Source organism: Rhinopithecus bieti, unplaced genomic scaffold (genome assembly GCF_001698545.2).
Source record: "Rhinopithecus bieti isolate Rb0 unplaced genomic scaffold, ASM169854v2 scaffold_34310, whole genome shotgun sequence".
NCBI classification, from domain to species: domain Eukaryota; kingdom Metazoa; phylum Chordata; class Mammalia; order Primates; family Cercopithecidae; genus Rhinopithecus; species Rhinopithecus bieti.
This window is the reverse complement of record NW_016814622.1, coordinates 633921-659917: the sequence shown is the minus strand read 5'-3', so window position 1 is coordinate 659917 and position 25997 is coordinate 633921. Positions and strand designations below refer to the sequence as shown.

At 42.7% G+C, this 25997-nt stretch overlaps 1 protein-coding gene across 1 annotated transcript in view; it reads right to left on the bottom strand.

Moving 5' to 3' along the window:
* TRAF3 (TNF receptor associated factor 3) overlaps positions 1-25997 on the bottom strand; it is an 87723-nt gene that overhangs the window by 58466 nt on the left and 3260 nt on the right. Inside the window, exon 3 of the mRNA XM_017851494.1 lies at positions 10067-10188. Coding sequence (XP_017706983.1) covers positions 10067-10077 — 11 coding nt within the window. The 5' untranslated portion in view covers positions 10078-10188. The remainder of the gene's footprint in view (positions 1-10066; positions 10189-25997) is intronic.

Here is a 25997-nt window from a genome sequence, read left to right as displayed (position 1 = left end):
AATACAAAAACTAGCCGGGCGAGGTGGTGGGCGCCTGTAGTCCCAGCTACTCGGGAGGCTGAGGCAGGAGAATGGCGTGAACCCGGGAGGCGGAGCTTGCAGTGGGCCGAGATTGCGCCACTGCACTCCAGTCTGGGCGACAGAGCGAGACTCTGCCTCAAAAAAAAAAAAAAGAATCTGTTTTCTTTTGCAACAGGATACAATTAGAGAAACTGGTTATTTTACCAAGGCTTTGATGGGAATGGTGTGCTTTCTTTTAAGGACTCAAACTTGACTTTATAGAGCCAATAAAAGCCCCTTGGGAAAACTGGCCTCATACCTTGTCTACACAGTTCCTGTGCAGGGTTCCTGACCTGTGAAATAAAGAATGTCACTTTCTGACAGGCCCAGGAGCCCCATGTCATCTTGGGACCTCAAGAGGAGAGGCATTTCCCAACTCACAGGTTATTTGAGGGTACAAACCCATGGCTGGGCTTGGCTTTAAAAAAAGTCTTATCTGAGGTTCCTTTTATGGAACGAAGTTCCATCAAAGTCAAATTTTAAAACCCTATGTGAAAAATAATTGTTCTTACTGCACTTTATACAAATAATCAGGCCAAGTATAATAAAACAAATCAGTCATACCATGATTTGTCTTCAGTAAAAATGGGAGACCGGAGAGAGAAAATAAATTATGTTTCAGGAACTATAGTACACCTGTTACTAGATTCTAGCCTCATCAGTTGTTTTTAAGTTTTTTTCTGCAACTTAGGCTAACCCTGCTTACTCCTGTGAACCAACCAGTGATCTCTGGCTGCTGCTCCCAAGAAACAAGAGAGGTGGGTAATGTAAAAATCTGGATCAATATTCTAATTCTGGGCACATACTGGAATCAGCTGGCGACCCATATCAGCTTGGTTTCAACAACTGCCCAGTTCATAGAAAGCCTTCTTATTCAGTTTACTCAAGATAATTTTAGTTATTCTACTTTACTGTTGTGGAATATATTGCTGTTGTACTCTTTGTGTAGGAATGCAGGATAAGTTTACTGAATGTTTTCTTAAACTGAACACTCATTAATCTTCCAGATACCACCTTTTGTTGGAACTCAGAGTTATGAATGGCCCTCACCATATTGATGCTTTCTGACTGAGCTCTTCTCTACCCTGAATACAAGAGACCCTCATAGTTAGGCAGGAATATCTTTGCCCCTATTCAGCCTGAAGAAGCTACAGAAGATGGATCTTTGTTCCTCTACAACTCTTAGGATTAAGGGTTCCCCTGTAAAAGGGAGGGGGAAACATGTCAGAGGCGTCTGAACCAGAGAAACTCCATCTTGAATAGGGGGTGAGTAAAATAAGGCTGAGACCTACTGGGCTACATACCCAGGAGGTTAGGCATTCTAAGTCACAGGATGAGACAGGAGGTCGGCACAAGATACAGGTTATAAAGACCCTGATGATAAAACAGGCTGCAGTAAAGAAGCTGACCAAAACCAAGATGGCAATGAAAGTGACCTCTCGTTGTCCTCACTGTTCATTATACCCTAATTATAATGCATCAGCATGCTCCAAGACACTTCCACCAGCACCATGACAGTTTTCAGATACCATGGCAACGTCAGGAAGTTGCCCTGTATGGTCTACAAAGGCAAGAAACCCTCAGTTCCAGATATTGCCCACCCCTTTCCCATAAAACTCATGGATAATCCACCCCTTGTCTAGCATACAATCAAGAAGTAACAGTAAGTATAAGCAGCTGAGCGGCATGGGCTCTGCAGCCATTCTTTATTCCTTTGCTTTCTTAAATAAACTTTGCGAAAGGAAAGAAAGGAAAGGACAGGAAGGGAGGGGGAGGGAAGGGAGGAGGAGGGAGGAGGAAGGAAGGAAGGAAAGAAGGAAGGAAGGAAGGAAGGAGGAAGGAAGGTAAGGAAAATACAAATCAAAAACCACAATGAGTTCGCCAACTTCACACCGCACTTAGGATGGCTTAATTTTTTTTTTTTTTTTTTTTTTTTTTTTTTTTGAGACACGGGGGGTTTTATTCTGTCTCTGTCGCCCAGGCTGGATGGAGTGCAGTGGTGTGAACATGGCTCGCTGCAGCCTTGAACTCCTGGGCTCAGGCAATCCTCCTGACTCAGCCTCCAGAATACTTGGGAATACAGGTGCGCACAACCATGCCCAGCTAATTATTTTATTTTCTGTAGAGACAGGGTGTCACTATATTGCCCAGGTTGGTCTCAAACTTCTGGACTCAAGTGATCCTCCCACCTTGGGCTCCCAAAGTGTTGGAATTACAGGCATGAACCAACATACCTGGCCCTTTTTTTTTTTTTTTTTAGATAAAGTCTCATTCTGTAGCCCAAGTTGGAGTGCGGTGGCATGATCTCGGCTCACTGCAACTTCTGCCTCTCGGGCTCAAGTGATTTTCATGCCTCAGCCTCCCCAATAGCTGGAAGTACAGGCTCGTGCCACCATGCCGGCTAATTTTTTGTATTTTAGTAGAGACGGGGTTTCACCATGTTGCCCAGGGTGGTCTCAAACTCCTGAGCTCAGGTGATCTGCCCGCCTTGGCCTCCCAAAGTGCTGGGATTACAGGTGTAAGCCACTGAGCCTGGCCTATAATTTTTCAGAAAAGGAAAATAACAAGTGTTAGTGAGGATACGGAAAAACTGAAACCCTCATACACTGCTGGTGGAAACATAAAATGGTTCAGCCACTAAGGAAAAGAGGATGGCAGTTTCTCAAAAAGTTAAAACATTACCATATGACCCAGCAATTCCACTTGTAGGTATATGCTCAAAAGAACTGAAAAAAGGTACTCAAAGAAACACACGTATACGTATGTTCACAGCAGTACCATTCACAATAACCAAACAGGTAGAAACCACCAAAATGTTCATCAATACATGAATAAACAAAATGTAATCTATCCAGACAGTGAATATCATTCAGCCTTAAAAAGAAATGAAGTTCTGATTCATGCTACAACATGGATGAACCCTGAAAACATGCTAAGTGAATAAGTCAGACGCAAAGGGCACAGACTACATGATTTCATTTACATGAAGCATACAGAATAGGGAAATCCACAAAGACAGAAAGCAGATTGGTAGTTACCAGTGGCTGAAAGTTACCAGGTAACTACCCTGGTAGTTACCAGGGGACTCACTGTTTGTGGGTATGGGGTTTCCTTTTGGGAATGAAAAAAAATATGTTGGAACCGGATAGAGATCATGGTGCACAACACTGTGAATGTACAAAACGCCACTCAATCATTCACTTTTTAATGACTAATGTTATGTGTATCTCACCACAATTTAAAACACTGTTTAAAACAAAACAAAACGAAACAGCCAGGTGTGGCGGCTCACAGCTATAATCCCAGCATTTAGGAAGGCTGAGGTGGGCCTTGAGGCCAGTAGTTCAAGACATGCCTGGGCAACAGAGTAAAAAACCCATCTCTATAAAAAAATACAAAAATTAGCTGGGTGTGGTGGTGCACACCTGTAGTCCCAGCTATTTGGGGGGCTGAGGTGGGAATCACTTGAACCCAGGAGGTTGAGGCTGCAGTGAGCCAAGTTTGCACTACTGCACTGCAGCCTGGGTGACATAAAAGTAAGACTCTCTGAAAACCAAAACTAAAACCTACTATAACCACTTAGTCACTTGGATGGCTAAAATTTTAAAAATAGAAAATCACAAGTGTTGACAAGGATATGGAGAAATGGGAATTTTCACATATTGTTGACAGGAATGTAAAATGGTACAGCCCGTGTGGAAACAATCTGGCAGTTCCTCCAAAAGTTACACACAGAATTACCATATGACCCAACAATTCCATTTCTATGTATATACAAGAGAACCAGTATGTTCACACAAAAACTTGTTCACAAATGTTCACAGCAGCAGTATTCATAACAGTGGAAAAAAAAAGCAGAAACAGCCCAAATGGTCAGCTGGTAAATGGATAAACAAAATGTGCTCTATCCATACAATGAACTCTTACTCAGGCATAAAAAAAAATGAGGTACTACAAATGCTACAACATGGATGGACCCTGAAAACATTACGTAAGTTATAGTAGTCAGAAACAAAAGGCCACATACTGTATGATTTCTATTACATGAAATGTCCAGAATAGGCAAATTCATAGATACAGAAAGTAGATTAGTGGTTGCCAGAGGCTGGGGCAAGGGAAGAATGGAGAGTGCCTACTTAGTGGTATGGGGTTTCTTTTTGGGGTGATGAAATATTCTGAAATTAGATAATAGTGATGGTTGCATAACATTCATTTTTTGCCACCATGCCTGGCTATTTTTTTTGCATTTTTAGTAGAGACAGGGTTTCACCATGTTGGCAAGGCTGGTCTCGAACTCTTGACCTCAGGTGATCCGCCCAACTCGGCCTCCTAAAGTGCTGGGATTACAGGCGTGAGCCACCACGCCTAGCCATGACATTCTGAATATACACAAAACCACTGGATTGTATACTTTAAGTGGTTTAAATGGTGAATTTTACGTTTTGTAAATTTTATCTCAATTAGAAAGTGTTTAAAATTTTTTTTGTGGGGTAAAAAACGGTGGTGGGGGAAACATCCAGATTCCTGAATCCTGCACAGCCTGGTAGCCACTCCTTACCACCACCACCAAAAAAAAATGGCTAGCAGGCAGGACACCGTAGCTCACACCTGTAATCCCAACACTTTGGAGGTCAAGGCAAGAGGACTGAAGCACCAGGAGTTTGAGATCAGCCTTGGCAACATAGCAAGACTCAGTCTCTAAAAAAAAGAAAGGCCAGGTGCAATGGCTCACGCTTGTAATCCCAGCACTTTGGGAGGTGAGGCAGGAGGATCGTCTGAGGTCAGGAGTTCAAGACCAGCCTGGCCACCATGGCAAAACCCTGTCTCTACTAAAAATACAAAGATTAGCCGGATATGGTGGTGTGCGCCTGTAGTCCCAGCTACTCAGGAGGCTAAGGCAGGAGAATATGAGAATTGTTCGAACCCGGGAGGTGGAGGTTGCAGTAAGCCGAGATTGCGCCGCTGCACTCCAGCCTGGGCGACAGTGTGAGACTCTGTCTCAAAAAAATAGTAATAAAAATAAAAAATAAAATAAAATAAAAATTAGCCAGGCATGGTGACACATGCCTGTGAGTCCTAGCTACTCAAGAGGCTGAGGCGGGAGAACTGCTTCAGCCCAGGAGTTCAAGGTTACAGTGAGCTGCGATCATGCCACTGCACTCCAGCCTGGGTGACAGGGCAAGATTCTGTCTCTAAAAAAAAAAAAAAAAATTGCTTTCAAATTTTTTTAAACAGCTAGCATATTGAATCTTATATGACACAATTCTGTTTATCCACATGTAGATCCAAAGAATTTCATAAAAGCCTAAGTATCTTAATAGGAAAATTAAATAAGTATCTTAATAGGAAAATTAAAAGTAAAGAGGAGTAAAGATATTAGAAGTCAATGAAAAACTAAGTTTTAAATTACATGCAGAGAATTAAAGAGAAATAAGCGGCCAAGAGGACAACTGCAACCTCCCACACAGACCGCACTGACTGATGGTGAGGACAGAAAGCAGGCAGCACTGGAGTTGGTCATGTCTCGTTCGCAGGCCGGAACAATACCTACAGGTACAGCTCCGAAAGCAACATCCAAGTTCAAAGGCCCCAAACTAAATATCACTGTAAAAGAAAGCTCCTAAAACTAAAAGGCTAATTTTTTCTAAATTATCTGTGGTGGTTGCCGGGCATGGCGGCATGTGCCTGTAGTGCCTGCTCAGAAGGCTGAGGCGGGAGGATAACTTGAGCCCAGGAGGTTGAGTCTAGCCTGAGCAACAGAGAGACCTTGTCTCTAAAAAAATAAAAATAAAAATAAAATATCTGTAAGGGTAATTTATTTTCTTTTTTTTTTTCTTTTGAGGTAATTTCTTTTATTTTCTTCCTTTTCTTGCTGTCACCTAGGCTGGAGTGCAGTGGTATGAACACGGCTCACTGCAGCCTTGAACTTCCAGGCTGAAGTGATCCTCCTGCCTCAGCCTCCCAACTAGCTGGGACTACAGGCATGCACCACCACACCCGGCTAACTTTTCTATTTTTTGTAGAGACAGGGTCTCGCCATGTTACCCAGGTAGGTCTCACCAGTGTGGCCCAGGCTGGTCTCGAATTCCTGGGCTCAAGCAATCCTCCTGCCTCAGTCTGTTCAAGTTCTAGGATTATGGGCATGAACCACCTGCGAGGCCTGTGATGGTAATTTCTAATCTGTGACCATATCTGGTCCGTTCACACTGAGCTGTGGACAGGCAGGAATCCCCTGTGTGTTCCACACACAGGCCCTATCACCAGAAGTGGCAAGAAATAAGTGAGACTGCGTATTTGGAAGGATTGCGAAAACCTTTGATTACAGAGTTCTTGATTTAGACAAAAATACCTTTACTTCACTTGCTTATATATGGGCATAAAATAGTTAAATTCTATTTTATCCTAAAATTTAGATATGACAATTATAAGTTAATGGCAATTCTACAATATTTATAATAATTATGTGCTGATAAAGAAAAATTATATAAATTCAGTTAAATGCATTAAAGATGATATTTGAGGCAACTTTTAGTAACTTGCCAATTAACGTTTGGCATCCAGATTTGGGGGAGCAGCTTGCAGGTTCCAATGCTCAGATGCTGGACACACGCGCCTCTGGTTAGCACAGCGGTCATACACATGCTGGGAATCCGAGGCCACTGCCTATTTAACAGCCCACTGCCTAACTTCACTGAGCATCAGGTTTGAGAAGATGTTTGCTTCCACACAGAGAGAAATGTACTGCTGAATGGCAACAACAGATCCACTAAGCAAAGACAGTGCTAAGAAAATTACAATGAAGGGAATTGTGTGATTAAAAAATGGCACCTATGCCAGTGCACTTTGAGGAGCTAAGGAAGGGCAAGTGATGCCCTTCGTCCAAGTGATGCCAATAAAGGGAGAAGAGCAAAGATCAGAAACTACCAGGAGCGCAGAATCTGGCACTCTGAGCTCTGTAACTTTCTTTTTTTTTAGACAGTCTCACTCTTATCGCCCAGGCTGAAGTGCAGTGGCGTGATCTTGGTTCAATGCAATCTACGCTTCCCGGGTTCAAGCGATTCTCCTGCCTCAGCCTCCTGAGTAGCTGGGATTACAGGTGCGTGCCACCACACCCAGCTATTTGTATTTTTAGTAAAGACAGGGGTTTCACCATGTTGGCCAGGCTGGTATCGAACTCCTGACCTCAAGTGATTCGCCCATCTTGGCCTCCCAAAGTGCTAGGATTACAGGTGTGAGCCACCACACTCGGCCTGAAACTTTTATTCCGCAGTCTTCTTTAAGCAGAATTTTTACTCTATTACTTTACTTACTGTTTGCTACAGTTTTAGACAAAAATATACTGCATTTTGAGGTCTTGTTATTAACTAAATGAAAGGCATCTCTGATTATTTAAGAAAATTCTTTCATAAAAGTTTAGTTTCTAGTCAGCTACTCAGGAAGGCCCTCACTCACAGCTGAGGCATATCGATACCTAGTACAGCAAAGAGGTGGACTGGATTCCTTTCACTTTCTTCTAGGCCTCCATTACTCTAATGATTTGTTTTATGTTCCCTAGTTCCATGATTTTAGTTGAGCTACACTGTAATTAGAATTTAAAAACTGGAAACAAAAGTACATCTGCTGACAAAAGGGTGCTCCAAGAGCTGGAAAGCCCGGGGAAAACCACAAAAGGGAAGCATCAGATACACAAAGCAAAAGGCTCTTGCCACAAGAAAGCACTAAACATGACACACATGGAGAAAAGCAGTTCAACATCAAGCCCAGCAGGGCAATTAAAGATATCGTCCAAGTGATGCCAATAAAGGGAGAAGGGCAAAGATCATGAACAGACAGGTGTGCCCTGCTGATAAGAAAGCTTTCTGAAAATCCACATTCATGCAAACATTTCAGCATACTGACTCTGTTCCTGATACCTGATGCCAAATGTTCCACCGTGGGAGAGGGCCCACAGTCAGCACCCTGGGCAAGTAACAGGAGGCTGGATTCTTACCAGACAGACAGGCAGATCACAGTCACACATGAAAAGCCCCCTTAGGACAGGGAGGGAGAGACACACAGACCAAGTGACTCAGGCAGACTCCTAGGAAAGAACCTGATTAAACCACAGTATAAGACACGGTCTTAAAGCCTTCGAGAAAACAATAGTCATTTGGGGCCCAGCACTGTCAGTATCCCTTGGTTCAGAAGAGTTAGGAGTTTTAAAAGGTATTCATTCAACCCTTACTATATGCAAAGACACTGTGCCTCTTTTGGCCCAGGACCAGAGTCCTGCCATCTGGACAGGAAGCAGGGAGAGGAGCCAAGGGCTCAGTCCACTCGACATGCGACCAAGTGCAGGCAGCACTTCTCCAGATGGAGGCTTCCCCTAGGCCACAGCTGCCACACGGGGCTGGAGCCCTGGGGCTGTATAAGGGGTAGAAGTTGCAAGTGTGATAAGGTTCATCTTCCTGGAGTGTCAACCGTATCTGAAGAAGTGAAAAGCATAAAACATGGCCATACTGAGAAGCAGATTATGTTTCAATCAATTGTTAGAATAAAACATGAGATTTCAAAAAACACTGGATCTGCCAGGCGCTGTGGCTCAAGCTTGCAGCATACTCTGGGAGGCGGAGGTGGGAGGATTGCTTGAGGCCAGGAGTTCAAAACCAGCCTGGGCAACACAGCAAGACCCCGTGTCTTTTAAATAAAAAAGACAAAAAGAAAAAAAGAAAAAAAGAATCAACAACACTGGATCTCACATCTGTGCAGATGTGTGCCTCCTGGTGAGGGCACCACGCAACTCTGAAGTACCTGTGCTGAAAGGTTGAGCCAGAAAGTGATCAAGCCTCTATATCCACCCAGAGGCAGAAGAACATGTCCAGTGGAAACAGCAAAGGCTAGAATGGGGGAACTTCTGACTACTGAACAATCAGCCTGGATTTTCCAACAAATAAAATGCAAGGAAAAAAGGGATGGGGAAAAGTATTCTATTAATTAAGAGACTTAACAGACATATCAGCTAACTGCAATTATTTGGACCCTGCTTCAAACAAACTAAAAATACCACAGACTATTGGAGAAAATTGAATGGTACTATGATGACATCATGATTATAAATGAAATTTAAACAGCAATTTTCTTGACACTTTTCAACTTATCAAAAATAGTTATGTATTAAATCTCACTTTGGATGCAAACTTTCCAACTTTTTATACTTATTTTTAACATTCTAACATATGAAAGATTTATTATTATCATTATTTAAAAGGACAGGGTCTTGGTCTATGGCCAGCCTGGATGGCAGTGGCATGATCCTAGCTCACTGCAGCCTGGAACTCCTAGGCTCAAGTGATCTGCCTGCCTCAGCCTCCCATGTAGCTGGGACTACAGGCACACACCACCACACCCAGTTATTTATTTTATTTTTTTAGACAGGGTCTCACTGTGTTGCCCAGACTGGTATCAAACTCTTGGGCTCAAGAGATTCTCCCACCTCAGCCACTCAATCACAAGTTAGAGACTGAAACACAGAGTATTTTATTTTCTTTCAAACTCCTAGAGAAAGATGGTTAAGGAGCAAATAGTTCTTGAATCAAAAAACGCAATACTCCATGAGGCACGTCACACCCCGAGGCTGCCTGTGCCTTCCTTGCAGTGGGGCACCTTCTAGGGAAGGGTAGGGCTGAGAGATTTCAGAAAGCAGGCCTTGGACAAAGAAGTGCAGGCCACTATTCTTGGATTTCTAACTTATTCACTCATTCCTGGACCATGAGGTACAATGTCTATTATTTTCAGTTTAATACTGGTTTGAAAAAAAATGAAAAATAAAAATAAGGTCAGACACAAACCAAAACAAAGTGCCATGTATGTAGAAAGTCAAATACATCTGCTGAAGAATGAAACTGCTAAAGCCAAAAATGAGTATGTTCAGGATGTTTTACAATGTAATTACTTGATTTTATGCAAGATGAAAAAGTAACAGCTGAAGAAAGAAATCTACACAAATTAAAACTTTTTAGTGGCATACCTGTGTGTCATATGCTTTAAGGAGATATATGGAAGCTTGATCAGGAAGAGGACTTCAATAAAAAAAGGAGCAAAGCAACGCCAGCCTTATCCTTCTTTAATTACTGTAGCGGAGTCCCTTACCTAGAAAATAATAATAGTTGGTCAATTCTCATCTGGAAAAATATACAACTTTTAAAAATGAAATTTCAAGGCCAGGCGCAGTGGCTCATGTTGTAATCCCAGCACTTTGGGAGGTGGAGGAGGGTAGATCGCCTGAGGTCAGGAGTTTGAGACCAGACTGGCCAATATGGTAAAACCCCATCTCTACCAAAACACAAAAATTAGCCGGGCGTGGTGGCACACACCTATAATCCCAGCTACTTGGGAGGCTGAGGCAGGAGAATAGTCTGAACCTGGGAGGCGGAGGTTGCAGTGAGCCAAGATCATGCATGCCACTGCACCCCAACCTAGGCGACAGAGTGAGACTCCATCTCAAATAAATAAAAATAAAATTTCAAAAGGTAAATTTCTGTAATATGAAGAAATTTAAGAATAAAACATGATTAACTACTGTATATACATGTGCTTTGGGGATTTTCCACATTTTTTGAATGGAATGTGCATTATAAAATCTGATTTTTTTAAACTGCTTTTACCATGAGGTATTACTTACTTATAGAAAAGTATAGGAAACACATGTATACCGTTTCATGAAGCTATTACATAAATACCAGTCCAACTACCACCAAGGAATGGAGCATTGCTAGAACTCCAGAAAGGCTGGGTGCCTCTATCTGAGCCCAAACCCCTTCCACTACATACGTAAGTAAGTACTAACTTAACAAAATGACTTTGTTTGATTTGTTGAGGCAGGATCTTGCTCTGTCACTCAGGCTGCAGTGCAGTTGTGCAATCACAACTCACAGCAGCCTTGACCTCCCAGACACAAGCAATTCTCCCATCTTAGCCTCCCAAGCAGCTGGGACCACAGGAGGATGCCATCATGCCCGGATAATTTTTTTTTTTTTAGAGGCTGGATCTCCCTATGTTGCCTAGACTGGTCTGGAATTCCTGGGCGCAAGTGATCCTCCCACCTCAGCCTCCCAAAGTGCTGGAATTACAGGCATGAGCTACTGTGCCCTAACTTTTATGATTTATCATTTCCTAACTTTACTTTCTTTCTTTCTTTTTTTTTGAGACAGAGTCTTGCTCAGTCGCCCAGGCTGGAGTGCAGTGGCGCGATCTCGGCTCACTGCAAGCTCCGCCTCCCAGGTTCCCGCCATTTTCCTGCCTCAGCCTCCCAAGTAGCTGGGACTACAGGCGACCGCCGCCACGCCCGGCTAATTTTTTGCATTTTTTTTAGTAGAGACGGGGTTTCACCGTGTTAGCCAGGATGGTCTCCATCTCCTGACCTCGTGATCCGCCCGCCTCGGCCTCCCAAAGTGCTGGGATTACAGGCGTGAGCCACCGCGCCCGGCCTAACTTTTTTTTAGAGATTTATCATCTAGGTGTGCAACCCTACCAAACATAATTTATATAAATACCAGAAGCAGATGAAAAAAACAAAATCATACCACATATATTCTTGTCTTGCTTTTTTCTTTGCCTTTTTTGTTGTTGCTGTGTCTGTAGTTTATTTTCTTTTTTTTTTTTTTTTTTTTTTTTTTTTTTTTGAGACGGAGTCTCGCTCTGTCGCCCAGGCTGGAGTGCAGTGGCCGGATCTCAGCTCACTGCAAGCTCCGCCTCCCGGGTTTACGCCATTCTCCTGCCTCAGCCTCCCGAGTAGCTGGACTACAGGCGCCCGCCACCTCGCCCGGCTAGTTTTCTGTATTTTTTAGTAGAGACGGGGTTTCACCGTGTTAGCCAGGATGGTCTCGATCTCCTGAGCTCGTGATCCGCCCGTCTCGGCCTCCCAAAGTGCTGGGATTACAGGCTTGAGCCACCGCGCCCGGCCTGTAGTTTATTTTCATTGCTGTGTAATATTCTACTCAGTAAATATGCCATAATTTAGTTATCCATTCTCATCCCCTAGGGTGGTCTCTACTTTGGAGCAAATACAAACACTACTAAGATTTTTCTGGTACAGCTATCTCAAGCACTTTAGGCATGCATTTCTCTGGTGTACATACCTAGAAGTATGATTGCTAGCTTATACACTAAAGCCAAACTATTTCCCAAGGCAGCTGTAATGTGCACTGCCATCAGAAGGGTATGAGTTTCTGTTGCTTAACTTTTTCAACAACAATTACCAGACTTTTTAATTCCTGCTAACTGAACAGCGGTATAATAGTATTTTAAAATTTTTTTTTTTTTTTTTTTTTTTTTTTTTTGAGACAGGGTCTACCTCTGTCACCCAGGCTAGAATGCACAATTATAGCTCACTACAGCCTTGAAACTCTTGGGCTCAAGAGATCCTCCCACCTCAGCCTCCCAAGTAGCTGGGATTACAAGCATGTGCCACCACACCCAGCAAATTCAAAATATTTTGTGGCCAGGCGCGGTGGCTCACACCTGTAATCCCAGCACTTTGGGAAGCCAAGGTGGGTGGATCACCAGGTCAGGAGATCGAGACCATCCTGGCTAACACGGTGAAACCCCGTCTCTACTAAAAATACAAAAAAATTAGCCGGGCTCAGTTTCACTGGAGCTTTGTCAATTTTATCATTTTTTTTTTTTTTTCCTTTTAGAACACAAGGTCTCACTCCGTCACCCAGGCTGGAGTACAGTGGTGTGATCATAGCTCACTGTAGTCTCAAATTCCCCAGCTCAAGCGACCTGCCCTCTCCTCCTACCCAAAGTGCTGGGATTACAGGTGGGAGACACCATGCCTGGCCCATGATGGAAACTGACTATTTAAGCCCGAATGCAGTGGCATGCCTGTAATCCCAGCACTTTGGGAGGCTGAGGTGGGTGGATTGCTTGAAATAGGAGTTTGAGACCAGCCTGGGGAACATAGTAAGACTCTGTTCCTACAAAAAATAAAAAATTAGCCAGGCATGGTGGCACATGCTTGTAGTCCTAGCTACTCCGGAGGCTGAGGCAGGAGGACTGCTTGAGCCCAGGAGACAGAGGCTGCAGTGAGCCGAGATCACACCCACTGCACTCCAGCCTGGGCACTAGAGTGAGACCCTGTCTCCAAAATATATATAAATAAAAATTTTCTCATCAAATATTATTTTCTTTCTATCCGAATTTCCTTTAATACTCCTTTAGTGCCATTCTGCTGGCGATAAATTCTGATGTCTATTGGCCTAAAATGTATTTTGTTTTGGGGTTTTTTTGAGATGGAGTCTCGCTCTGTCGCCCAGGCTGGATTGCAGTGCCATGATCTCAGCTCACTGCAACCTCCACCTCCCGGGTTCAAGTGATTCTCCTGCCTCAGCCTCCGAAGTAGCTGGGACTACAGGCACCTGCCACCACACCCAGCTAATTTTTGTATTTTTAGTAGAGACACGGTTTCACCATGTTGGCCAAGCTGGTCTCAAACTCCCGACCTCAAGTGATTCGCCCACCTCGGCCTCCCAAAGTGCTGGGATTGCAGGTGTGAGCCACCATGCCTGGCCTAGAAATTTCTTTACTTTTGAAATAAATAAAATGTATCCTTCATTTTGAAAGACATTTTGCTGGATATAGAACTGTAAGCTAACAGGTTTTTTTCTTTCAGTACTTTGAAAATGTCGCTCTGTTGTCTTCCAGTTCACACAAGATGTGACCAGGAATCACTGTTATTAGTAACTTTGTTCCTTTGTAATGTGTCTTTTCTTCTGGCTGGTTTGAAAGCTTTTGATCTTGATCACTGGTTTTTTTGCAATCTGATTATCAGGTACCTTGGGTTTCCTTATATTTGCTCTGTTTGGAGTTTTTGAGCTTCAGAGTTTGCAGTTTTCATCAAATCTGGAAGATTTCCAGCCATTATTTGTCCAAATATTTTTTCCATTTTCTCCTCTTCTCCTTCTGGAACTAAGTTCCACATATCTTAAATCAGCTGACTTTGTCCCACAGGCTGCTGATGCTCTGTGATCTCGTGTAGTCTTGGTGCTCTGTGCTGCGCTTTGGAAAGCTTCTACTGCTGCGTCTTCAGGCTCACCAACTCTTTTCTTCTGTACTAATAACCTGTTGTGATCCCTCCACTGCATTATATATGATATATATATATATATCACCAACTCTTTTCTTCTGTACTAATAACCTGTTGTGATCCCTCCACTGCATTATATATGTGTATATATATCATTTTACTATATGTAAATTTATTTTATTATATATTTTATGACATAAATAAAATATTTTTATTTATTTATTTATTTAGAGACGGAGTCTCGCTCTGTGCAGTGGTGTGATCTTGGCTCACTGTAACCTCCACCTTCTGGGTTCAAGTGATCCTCCTGCCTCAGTCTCCTGAGTAACTGGGATTACAGGTGCCCGCTATCACGCCCAGCTAATTTTTGTATTTTCAGTAGAGATGAGGTTTCGCTATGTCAGCCAGGCTACTCTTCAACTCCAGACCTCAAATGATCTGCCCACCTCAGCCTCCCAAAGAATTAGGATTATAGGCATCAGTTACTATGCCCGGCATTTTATATATTTTATATATTGTATTTTCATCTCTGGAAGTTTTATTTCAGTCTTTTCGGAATCTTTCATTTCACTCATTATGCTTATGTTTTTCTCTACATTTATTTTTTTTTTTTTTTTTTTTTTTTTTTTTTTTTTTGAGGTCGGGAGTCTCTTGCTCTATGCCAAGGCCTGGAGTTCAGTTGCTGATCTTCAGCTCTACTTTGCAAGTCTTCTTGCTCCCGGGGTTTACACCATTCTTCCTGCTCAGCCTCCCGAGTAAGCTGGTACTATCAAGGCGGCGCTCCGCCCTACCTCACTTTCCGGCTAGTTTTTGTATTTTAGTAGAGACGGTGTTCACCGTGTTAGCCAGGATTGGTTCCTCGAATTTTTCCTTGATTCTCTCGTTGATCCAATCCGTCTCGGCCTCCCATAAGTGCTGGGGGATTACTATGGACAGGCTTGAGCCACCGCGCCCGGCCTTTTTTCTCTACATTCTTGAGTGTGCAATATATTTATAAGTTATTTTAATGTCTGTCATCCCTTGTCATTCTGGGGTCTGTTTTTCTTGATTTTCTTCCTGGTTAATATCACATTTCCTTGCTTCTCTGCATACCTGGTAATTATTTATTAGATGCTAGACACAATTTCTTTTTATATTTTTGGGTGCTAGTTTTATTACATCCTTTTTAAATACAGTCGGGGCTTTGTTCTGAGAATATAATCAAGTTATCTGTAATCAGTCAGGACAAGTCAGGAGGAGCAGCCTATTGGTCTATGGATAATTCAGCCCCACTGCTGAGGAATCATCCTGACTCCACAGATGAAAAGCTGCTCTGAACCCACTCTAACAAAGACGAAAAGGCAACCCTTCAAAGGATCGACCTGATACCCTACCACCTAGGTAGTGGGAGCACAAACTATTTCCAGTCCTGTGCAACTGATGTCCAAGAAGTGCTTGGCCTTTCCCTTTTGGCGGTTCTGCTCCCAGCCTTGAGGTGCTTCCTCTCAGGCACGTGCAGACCAGGACGCAGCCAACGCCTCAAGGCAGTACTTCTGCAGATCTCTGGCGCTCTCTCTCTAACCTGCTCCCTCCTCTCCTATGTTTTCCTCCACAAATTCTCACTGTCTTGTCCTCCCCAATTTCTGCTGTTTCATCACTTTAGTGAAGCCAGTGGGTTCTGTCTGACTTCTTTCTTCCTGCCCTGAAACATGGAAACTGCCTCACGAGACAAACTAAGGCTATTTGTGTCAGTAAAGTTTTATTGGAATACGTCCACATCCATTCACTTACATACTTCGGATGAAAGCAGGCACAGAGCATTGTAGAGCAGTTGTGCCATTAACAGCATCCGGCCCACAAAACCTAAAATGGCTACTATACAGCCCTTTATAGAAAAAAAGTACAGTCTCGTGCTGTGGGGTATGAGCTGGAATATACTGAGTGTCGTGCTGTGGGGTATGAGCTGGAATATACTGAGTCTCGTGCTGTGGGGTATGAGCTGGAATACTGCAGGGCTTGTTTCATTTGTTCCCCTTATTTCAAGGAACACAGTCCTAACCAGACTTCTGTCAAATGCATGAAAACTATTACTTCATATATTTTGTTTGGTTTTCAAGTTGTTTAAGACAGAAGTCAATTTGGGACTAGGGTGAGGCAAGTGTGATACTTACTTGCCTTAGGCACAAATTTTAATTGAGTGCCAAAAAAACTCAGTAATAGANGTCGGGGCTTTGTTCTGAGAATATAATCAAGTTATCTGTAATCAGTCAGGACAAGTCAGGAGGAGCAGCCTATTGGTCTATGGATAATTCAGCCCCACTGCTGAGGAATCATCCTGACTCCACAGATGAAAAAGCTGCTCTGAACCCACTCTAACAAAGACGAAAAGGCAACCCTTCAAAGGATCGACCTGATACCCTACCACCTAGGTAGTGGGAGCACAAACTATTTCCAGTCCTGTGCAACTGATGTCCAAGAAGTGCTTGGCCTTTCCCTTTTTGGCGGTTCTGCTCCCAGCCTTGAGGTGCTTCCTCTCAGGCACGTGCAGACCAGGACGCAGCCAACGCCTCAAGGCAGTACTTCTGCAGATCTCTGGCGCTCTCTCTCTAACCTGCTCCCTCCTCTCCTATGTTTTCCTCCACAAATTCTCACTGTCTTGTCCTCCCCAATTTCTGCTGTTTCATCACTTTAGTGAAGCCAGTGGGTTCTGTCTGACTTCTTTCTTCCTGCCCTGAAACATGGAAACTGCCTCACGAGACAAACTAAGGCTATTTGTGTCAGTAAAGTTTTATTGGAATACGTCCACATCCATTCACTTACATACTTCGGATGAAAGCAGGCACAGAGCATTGTAGAGCAGTTGTGCCATTAACAGCATCCGGCCCACAAAACCTAAAATGGCTACTATACAGCCCTTTATAGAAAAAAAGTACAGTCTCGTGCTGTGGGGTATGAGCTGGAATATACTGAGTGTCGTGCTGTGGGGTATGAGCTGGAATATACTGAGTCTCGTGCTGTGGGGTATGAGCTGGAATACTGCAGGGCTTGTTTCATTTGTTCCCCTTATTTCAAGGAACACAGTCCTAACCAGACTTCTGTCAAATGCATGAAAACTATTACTTCATATATTTTGTTTGGTTTTCAAGTTGTTTAAGACAGAAGTCAATTTGGGACTAGGGTGAGGCAAGTGTGATACTTACTTGCCTTAGGCACAAATTTTAATTGAGTGCCAAAAAAACTCAGTAATAGAGATAAAATCAAAATTAATGAAAAAATCCAGGAGGTACAAAATACCACAATTTTATATACAATATCAATAATGGTGTGATAAAATCAAAATTAATGAAAAAATCCAGGAGCTACAAAATACCACAATTTTATATACAATATCAATAATGGTGTCATGCCAAGCCATATTGGAGCTTGAGACAAAAAGAAAAATCATTAATACTGATCCTGTCTTTAAAATTTAGGTTTTGGGCCAGGCGTGGTGGCTGAATCCAAAAATCTCAGCACTTTGGGATGCTAAGACGGGAGGACTGCTTGAGCCCAGAGTTTGAGATCAATCTGGGCAACATAGTGAGACACCACTCTACAAAAAAACTCTATAAAAAACTAAAAAATTATCATCCAGACATGGTGGCATGTGCCTGCAGTCTCAGCTACTTAGGAGGCTGAGGTGGGAGGATCGCTTGAGCCCTCCTAGCTGTACTACCATAGCTGTAGTGAGCTATGATTGCTCCATTGCACTCCAGCCTGGGCAACAGAGCAAGACCCTGTCTTAAAAAATAAAAAATAATTTTGTTTTTCATCACGGATTTTTTTGTATCAAATTTGATTTTTTTAAAGAACTGCATTAAAATATTAATAATCTTGATTACTGAGATTTTGGGTGTCCCTTTAAATTCTGCACTGAGGCAAATGCCTCACTTGCCTTACCGTAGTCCTGGGGGGGCGTAAATCACCTCTAATTCCATCATGGTGGAAATGGAAGTCTCCAGGAATAACTTGCTTACTAAGTAGGATTAGACTAATACCTTATCACTGTAAGAGTTTATCACAACTGCCAAACTTAACGTTTTCATTCTCAGAGACGTCTTTGAAAAAGAGATGACTTCAATGTGAAACATTATGCTCTAATTACTTCTCACTATTAGGAACTAACAGTAAGGAACGTGCATGTTCCCACATATACCCATCAGAGGCACTCATCAGTTGTGTATCAAATGGATATAAATTAGTAAACAAAAGCACTATGTAGACATGAAGATACTATGAGAACATAAAAACTTTCTTCTAATTACTAAATAAATACAGACACACAAAGACGTTGTGACTGCAAAATAACTGAGTAATTATATAGTATCTGGGCGACACACTGACAGTATGAAGTAGACCAAAAACAGCCACCTGCAGCAACTGCTGCCAAGTCAATTTCTTGACCGGTGAAAGTAAGTGTTCAGTCTCCAAACACACAAGTTCAACTAAAAGCAAATAATGGCTGGGCATGGTGGCTCCTGCCTATAATTCCAGCACTTTGGGAGGCCAAGATGGGCGGATCACTTGAGATCAGGAGTTTGAGACCAGTCAGGCCCACATGGCGAAACCCTGTCTCTACTAAAAATACAAAAAATTAGCCAGAAGTGGTAGTGTGCGCCTGTAGTCCCAGCTACTCAGGAGGCTGAGGCAGGAGAATCGCTTGAGCCCAGGAGGCGGAGGTTGCAGTGAGCAGAGATCAAACCACTGCACTCCAGCCTGGGTGACAGGGTGAGACTGTTTAAAAAAAAAAAAAAAAAAAAAGGCTAACCAACCAATAAGCTTCTCTCTTGGTTTTGCAGGATTAGCATCCTTTCGAAATTAGCCTGCTCATTTTGTAGGCGTTCCTAACTCCCAATCCTACCTCATCAATATGCCAGGAGGGCACTGGGCAAGCAAAAGGACTCATCCGTATGACAGTGAAAGCTTCAACCATGAGCCAATTTCCACAGATTCTCCACAGTGTTCATTTCATAGAAGGCACTCGTGCAGGAAAATGTTTTCAAACGTACTGACAAAAAAGGTGTTTTTAAAATAAAAAATGTTATGGTATTAAATTTAGCGGGGGAATGAAGATTATGAAATTTAAAGGGGTAATTATCATGAAGAAATTGTCTAGAACTCAAGGAATTCAATGTTAACGATCAGACGCCATCAAATTCACAACATACCCGCTCCAATACACACTTCCCTTGGCATCTGCTGCTTCTGAGACAGCCTCTGGGTGTGAGTCAACCCTACCCTGCTGGCTCAGCATCCCCTTCCTCACCAGAAGTGGACTTGCAAACTCTGCTCCAGCCGCAACGACTGTCTCCTTCTGGGTTTTTGTTCTTCCACTGTCTGTCAAACACTTCACCTGCAAGACTCCATTCAAGTATCTTGACAACTACTATTTATCACTAGACTTATGGTTTTCCACTAAACTTTAAGCTCCTTTACAGCAGGGATCATGCTAAATTTATCCAGTTGTCTCAATGCCTAGCAGGATAGCAGGCACACCCAGCAGGTACCACTTGTTTGTTGAATTAAACTCCTGCAAGCATCTTTTCTCCAACTCTCCCTTACCAGGGAAATTGACCTTACCTCCTGAAATCCTGGTCCTATAAGGACACCCATCACAACACTTACAAGCCTGTACTTGCCTTGCTTCCTTCTCTTTCTCCTATCTGACTGTAAGCTTTCTGAAGACAGCAATGTGTCTTATTCAGGATTGTATCCTCAGCACTTACAATGGTGCTGGTCACACAGTATGTATTTGACACATATTACTCTTAGTTATTAATTTACCTCTTTTTTTTTTTTTTTTTTTTGAGACGGAGTCTTGCTCTGTCACCCAGGCTGGAGTGCAGTGGCCAGATCTCAGCTCACTGCAAGCTCCGCCTCCCGGGTTCACGCCATTCTCCTGCCTCAGCCTCCGGAGTAGCTGGGACTACAGGCGCCCGCCACCTCGCCTGGCTAGTTTTTTGTATTTTTAGTAGAGACGGGGTTTCACCAGGTTAGCCAGGATGGTCTTGATCTCCTGACCTCGTGATCCGCCCGTCTCGGCCTCCCAAAGTGCTGGGATTACAGGCGTGAGCCACCGCGCCCGGCCTAATTTACTTCTTGTAGTTATTAATTTATTCCTCACAACTACAAATTTGCCTGTTACAGAGATGAGGAAACTAGAATATGAAGATTCAGCAGCTTCACAACATGCTACGTTACTAAGCAGCAGAGGGGTCTACCTCGAGTCAGTGTTCTTAACTTCTATGTCTGTTATCACACTGTGACTGCCTCAACAAAGGCAGGCTCACTGACTTGTGCCCTAAGAATCAACAGTCATGCTGTTAAATCAGATTTGCCATTTGCACGCTCAAATTATTTTAGAAAGATCATTCAATGCTCCAACTCTGCTGGCCAGGGTCTGGATTGTTGAGTAACTAGAACAATTACATCGATCAATTTGCCCAAAGTCAGAGCTAACAGGACTAAAACCCAGGTCTCAAAGACCCAGCAATCTGACCACAGTATTTTTGCTGGCTTTGACACCTGTCAATTCAAACCCTGCACCGTTATCTAATTCCTTAGCAAGAGGCAAAATACGCATCTCAAAATTTCCAAAATATCAATAAAGCCCAATAGATGCATCCACCCCATTTTAAAACCAAGTATATTTTTTTTATTTTGAATTTCAGCACTGACATAGCCAGAGTTTGTATACTCCTTTAGGATTAATATATGACATTCATAAACTGATGCACCAGGCAGCACCAGGGAGCTGAACCAAATAAGGCTAGTTCCTGACTTCAAAGAAGATTTTAAGATCTCGGCTAGGCTAAAATAAACTTTATCACATCATTTAAATTATTGTTTGGAGGCCAGGCATGGTGGCTCACACCTGTAATACCAGCACTTTGGGAGGTCAAGGTGGAAGGATCACTTGAGGCCAGGAGTTCAAGAGCAGCCTGGGCAACATAGTGAGACCCCATGTCTATAAAAAATGTGAACATTAGCCAGGTGTGGTGGCATGCACCTGTGGTCCCAGCTACTCGGGAGGCTGAGGCAGGAGGATGTCTGAAGTCCAGGAGGTTGAGGCTGCAGCAAGCTATCATTGTACCACTGCAGTCCAGCCTGGGCAACAGAACAAGACCTTCATTCAAAAAAAAAAAAAAAAAAACCACAAACATTAGTTAATTTCTAGCTGCTCTAATATGAAAATTGAGTAGAATTATTTAGCTTACTTTTGAACAGGATCATCCAAATGCATCTGGCTGAGGAGGAGGAAACAGCAAGGGGAGAATGGAATGACTATGCTGTGCTACTCAGTCAGTTAAAGCTATTCCTGGGGAAAAGAAGCCATTTGTAGCAATATACTTCAGTGAGTTTTTTTTTCATTTTTGCTTATGGAACTGTGACAGGTTTCCCTAACGTCTTACTCACCTGAAATCATGATCATTCATTACCACTGCATACCTACTTTATTCCTAAAACACAAAATGTCAAACATATTTTTACAGCTAGATAAGAGTCATGTTAAAAGTTTAAGATATGTAGTGTAACACTTCTTTGATTTTAATATTCTTCATGCTACATAAACTCTCTAGAATAAATTTACTTCATAATCAAATGTGGCCACCTACCCCACCTTGCTACAAATGCTAGACACACTAGTACAAACTTTTCCTGAGTAGCATCCAATGATCACATATACGAAAGTGTAAAACATTTCCAGATCACCCTGGAATTTTCATCTAAGCGACCTTTCAAATAAACTATATTCTGCAATGTTGGCTTTTGCCTAATACAGTAATGATTCACTGCTGTTTACACTATGAATTTAAATAGAGATCTGTTATGTAACATCAAATCTCTTAGGTTTCTCCAAAAATTAATCAATATCTTGAACATAAAAAAAATTCTATTCTCAACAATCATTATACAAATAAAATGGCTACACTAATAAAATTTTCTGCCAGAAAATTATGAAAAAAAATCTTTAAATATAGGTTAGAGCAGTGGCAGTGCTGCTAAACAACTTCAGAAAAGACTCAGCGAGTCAGGGGCATCCACAAGCCAGGCACAGAGGGAGCAGGGGCACAGGCCCTGGCCAGCCCCACCCTCCTGTGCTGTGTGCAGGCAGTACACCTTACACATGGCACTGGCTCTGCCCCAGATGGTCAGTCAGTTGGAACCAAAGCGCCCACCAAATGTATATATCATGTAGATATATATTGTAGAGACAGGGTCTTGTTCTGTCACCCATGATGGAGTGCAGTGGCACGATCACAGCTCAGTGTAACCTCAAACTCCTGGCCTCAAGCGATCCTCCCCGCAACATGCTAGTGTTCCAGGCATGAGTCTTCGTGCCCAAATTATTTTTTTTAACTTTTATTTTAGGTTCAGAAGTACATGTGCAGGTTTGTTATACAGGTAAACCCATTACCAGGGTTTGATGTACAGATTATTTTGTAACCCAGGTACGAAGCCTAGAACCCAGCGGTTATTTTTTCTGATCCTCTCCCTCCTCCACCCTCCACCCTCAAGTAGGCCCCACTGTCTGTTGTTCCCTTCTTTGTGTCCATGTGTTCTCATCACTTAGCTCCCTCTTATAAGTGAGAACATTCAGTACTTGGTTTTCTGTTCCTGCATTAGTTTGCTGATGATAATGGCCTCCAGCTCCCAATCATGTTCTTGCAAAACACAGAAGGATCTCATTCTTTCTTACGGTTACATCGTACTCTGTGATATAAATGTACCAAATTTTATTTCTCCAATCTGCCACTGATAGGCATTTCGGTGGATTCCATGTCTTTACTATTGTGAATAGTGCTGCAATGAACATACATGTGTACGTATCTTTATGGTAGAACAATTTATATTCCTTTGAATAATATAACCAGTAATGGGATTGCTGGGTTGAATGGTAGTTCTATTTTTAGCTCTCTGAGGAATCACCATATTGCTTTCCGCAGTGGTTGAACTAGTTTACGCTCCACCAACGTATATTAGCATTCCCTTTTCTCCACAATCTCCCTAGCATCTTATTTTTGACTTTTTAATAATAGTTATTCTGACTGGTATGAGATGCTGTCTCACTGTGGTTTTGATTTGTATTTCTCTAATGGTCAGTGATTTGGGCTGTTTTTCATATGCTCGTTGGTGGCATGTGCGTCTTCTTCTGAAAAGCGTCTGTGTGTGTCCTTTGCCCACATTTTAATGGGTTTTTTTTTTTTCTTGCAGTTCTTAAGTTTCTTAAGTTCCTTATAGATGCTGGATATGAGACCTCTGTCAGATGCATAATTTACAAATATTTTCTCCCATGCTGTAGGATGTATGTTTACTCTGTTGATAGTTTCTTTTGCTGTATAGAAGCTCTTAAGTTTAATTAGATCCCATTTGTCAATTTTTGCTTTTGTTGCAATTGCTTTTGGTGTTTTCTTCATGAAATCTTTGTCAGTTCCTATGTCCAGAATGGTATTGCCTAGGTTGTCTTCCAGGGTTTTTATAGTTTTGGGTTTTACATTTCAGTCTTTCATCCATCTTAAGTTGATTTTTGTACATGGTGTAGGGAAGCGGTCCAGTTTCAATCTTTTGCATGTGGCTAGCCAGTCGTCCCAGCACCACTGATTGAATAGGGAGTCCTTTCCCCATTGCTTTTGTCAGCTTTGTCGAAGATGAGATGGTTGTAGGTGTGCAGCCTTATTTCTGGGCTCTCTCTTTTGTTCCATTGGTGTCTGCTTTTGTACCAGTACCATGCTATTAGGTTGCTGTAGCCGTGTAGCATAGTCTGAAGTCGCATAACAGAATGCCTCCAGTTTTGTTCTTTTGCTTATGACTGCCTTGGTTATTTGGGCTCTTTTTTGGTTCCATATGAGTTTTAAAGCAGTGTTTTCCTAGTTCTGTGAAGAAGGTGCTCGGTAATCTGCTAGGAATAGCACTGAGTCTGTAAATCACTTTTGGCAGTATGCACGCCCAAATATTCTCTTTTTTTCACCCCTGAGACAGTCTAGCTTTGTTGCCCAGGCTAGAGTGCAGTGGCGCAATCTTGGCTCAATGCAACCTCCACCTCCTGGGTTCAAGTCATTCTCCTGCCTCAGCCTCCTGAGTAGCTGGGATTACAGGTGCCACTATGCCCAGCTAATTTTTATATTTTTAGTAGAGATGGGGTTTCACAGTGTTGGCCAGGCTAGTCGCGAACTCCTGACCTCATGATCCACCCGCCTCGGCCTCCCAGAGTGCTGGGATTACAAACGTGAGCTACTGCACCCGGCCACATGCCCAAATATTTTTAAATGGCAGCACCCTTTCCACAGTCTGGCATTTGTCTTGAGAAAAATGAAACGTGAAAGAATTGCGTATAAATTAAAATATCAAAAGCACTGAGGCAGGTTTTCTAGTTTTCCAAACTACCTCATTCTCCTCAGTCATCTCTATACTCAAATGCAAAGGACTCATTTAAATTTGCTACCCCTCACAATATGGGTGTTCACTTGCATGAGAAAGAACTCGAGAGAAGAGCAAAGGAAGGAAGGATCCACTCAGAACATGAGACATCATCTGTTCTTAGTTGTTTCCTACTCCTTAAAGGCAGAAGAAAATAGAAGTATTCAATAATTTGGAAGAGTAGTAACTTAGTGATAGAAAAAAGATTTCTTGAATTTGAAAACATCTGAAAAAGTACTATAAGGAAAGGTTAGATCATCCAACCACCATCAAGGAAAGCGTCTGTGTCCAGTATTCATTCATGCACCCAACATGTACTGAGTGCCACAGAAGGGAGAGGGACAAGAGAGACAGAAACCTCCCCTTCACAGAGCTGACAGTCCACAGGCAAGACGACACAACACCAGCAATAAGAGGGCATGTGTCTGTGCAGGGTGTACATGTGTGTGAGACGAAAAGTACCAAAGGGAAGTGCACACTGCACATGGAGGTCACACCCATTTATGTGAATATGGGGACCTCCCCCACGCCAGGAGAAGACATTTAATCTATAATCTGAAAGATAAGTAGAAATTACCTATTTTCTATAATTCTCAGATTTTAAAATTAGAAACATAATACAGTAAGAAAAATCAAATGCTTAAGAAGTAGCTTAGTATTAAACATCAATTCAACATCTCATTTTGTAGATTATATACGATAAAAGCCCCGTTCTAATTCTGGGGTACCAAACTTCTTGCTGTATTCATGCTTAATATATATTACTGCTATGTCTATTAGTGTGTGTGTGTGTGTGTGTGTGTGTGTGTGTGTGTGTGTGAGAGAGAGAGAGAGAGAGAGAGAGAGAGAGAGAGAGAGAGTGTATGCGTAGGTAGTGCTTGATAAATATATGTTTTTTTGGTGGGGGGAAGGAGTTTCACTCTTGTTGCCCAGGCTGAAATGCAATGGCACAATCTTGGCTCACTGCAACCTCCACCTCCCGGGTTCAAGCAATTCTGCTGCCTCGGACTCCCCAGTAGCTGGGATTACAGGGGCTTGCCACCATGCTCGGCTCATATTTGTATTTTCAGTAGAGACGGGGTTTCGCCATGTTGACCAGGCTGGTCTCGAACTCCTAACCTCAGGTGATCCACCTGCCTCGGCTTCCCGAAGTGCTGGGATTATAGGTGTGAGCCACTGCACCTGGTCAGTGCTTGATAAATATAAACTGAATGGAGTGGGTTGCAGACCAGCAGGGCTTAGAAAATGTATTTGTTAAAAGATACTTTCTTCTTGAAAAATGCTGAGAAACTAGATGTCTTTGCTGAAAGATTTTATGTTTAAAAAAAGAAAATCGAGCCGGGTGCGGTGGCTCACGCTTGTAATCCCAGCACTTTGGGAGGCCGAGACGGGCGGATCACGAGGTCAGGAGATCGAGACCATCCTGGCTAACACG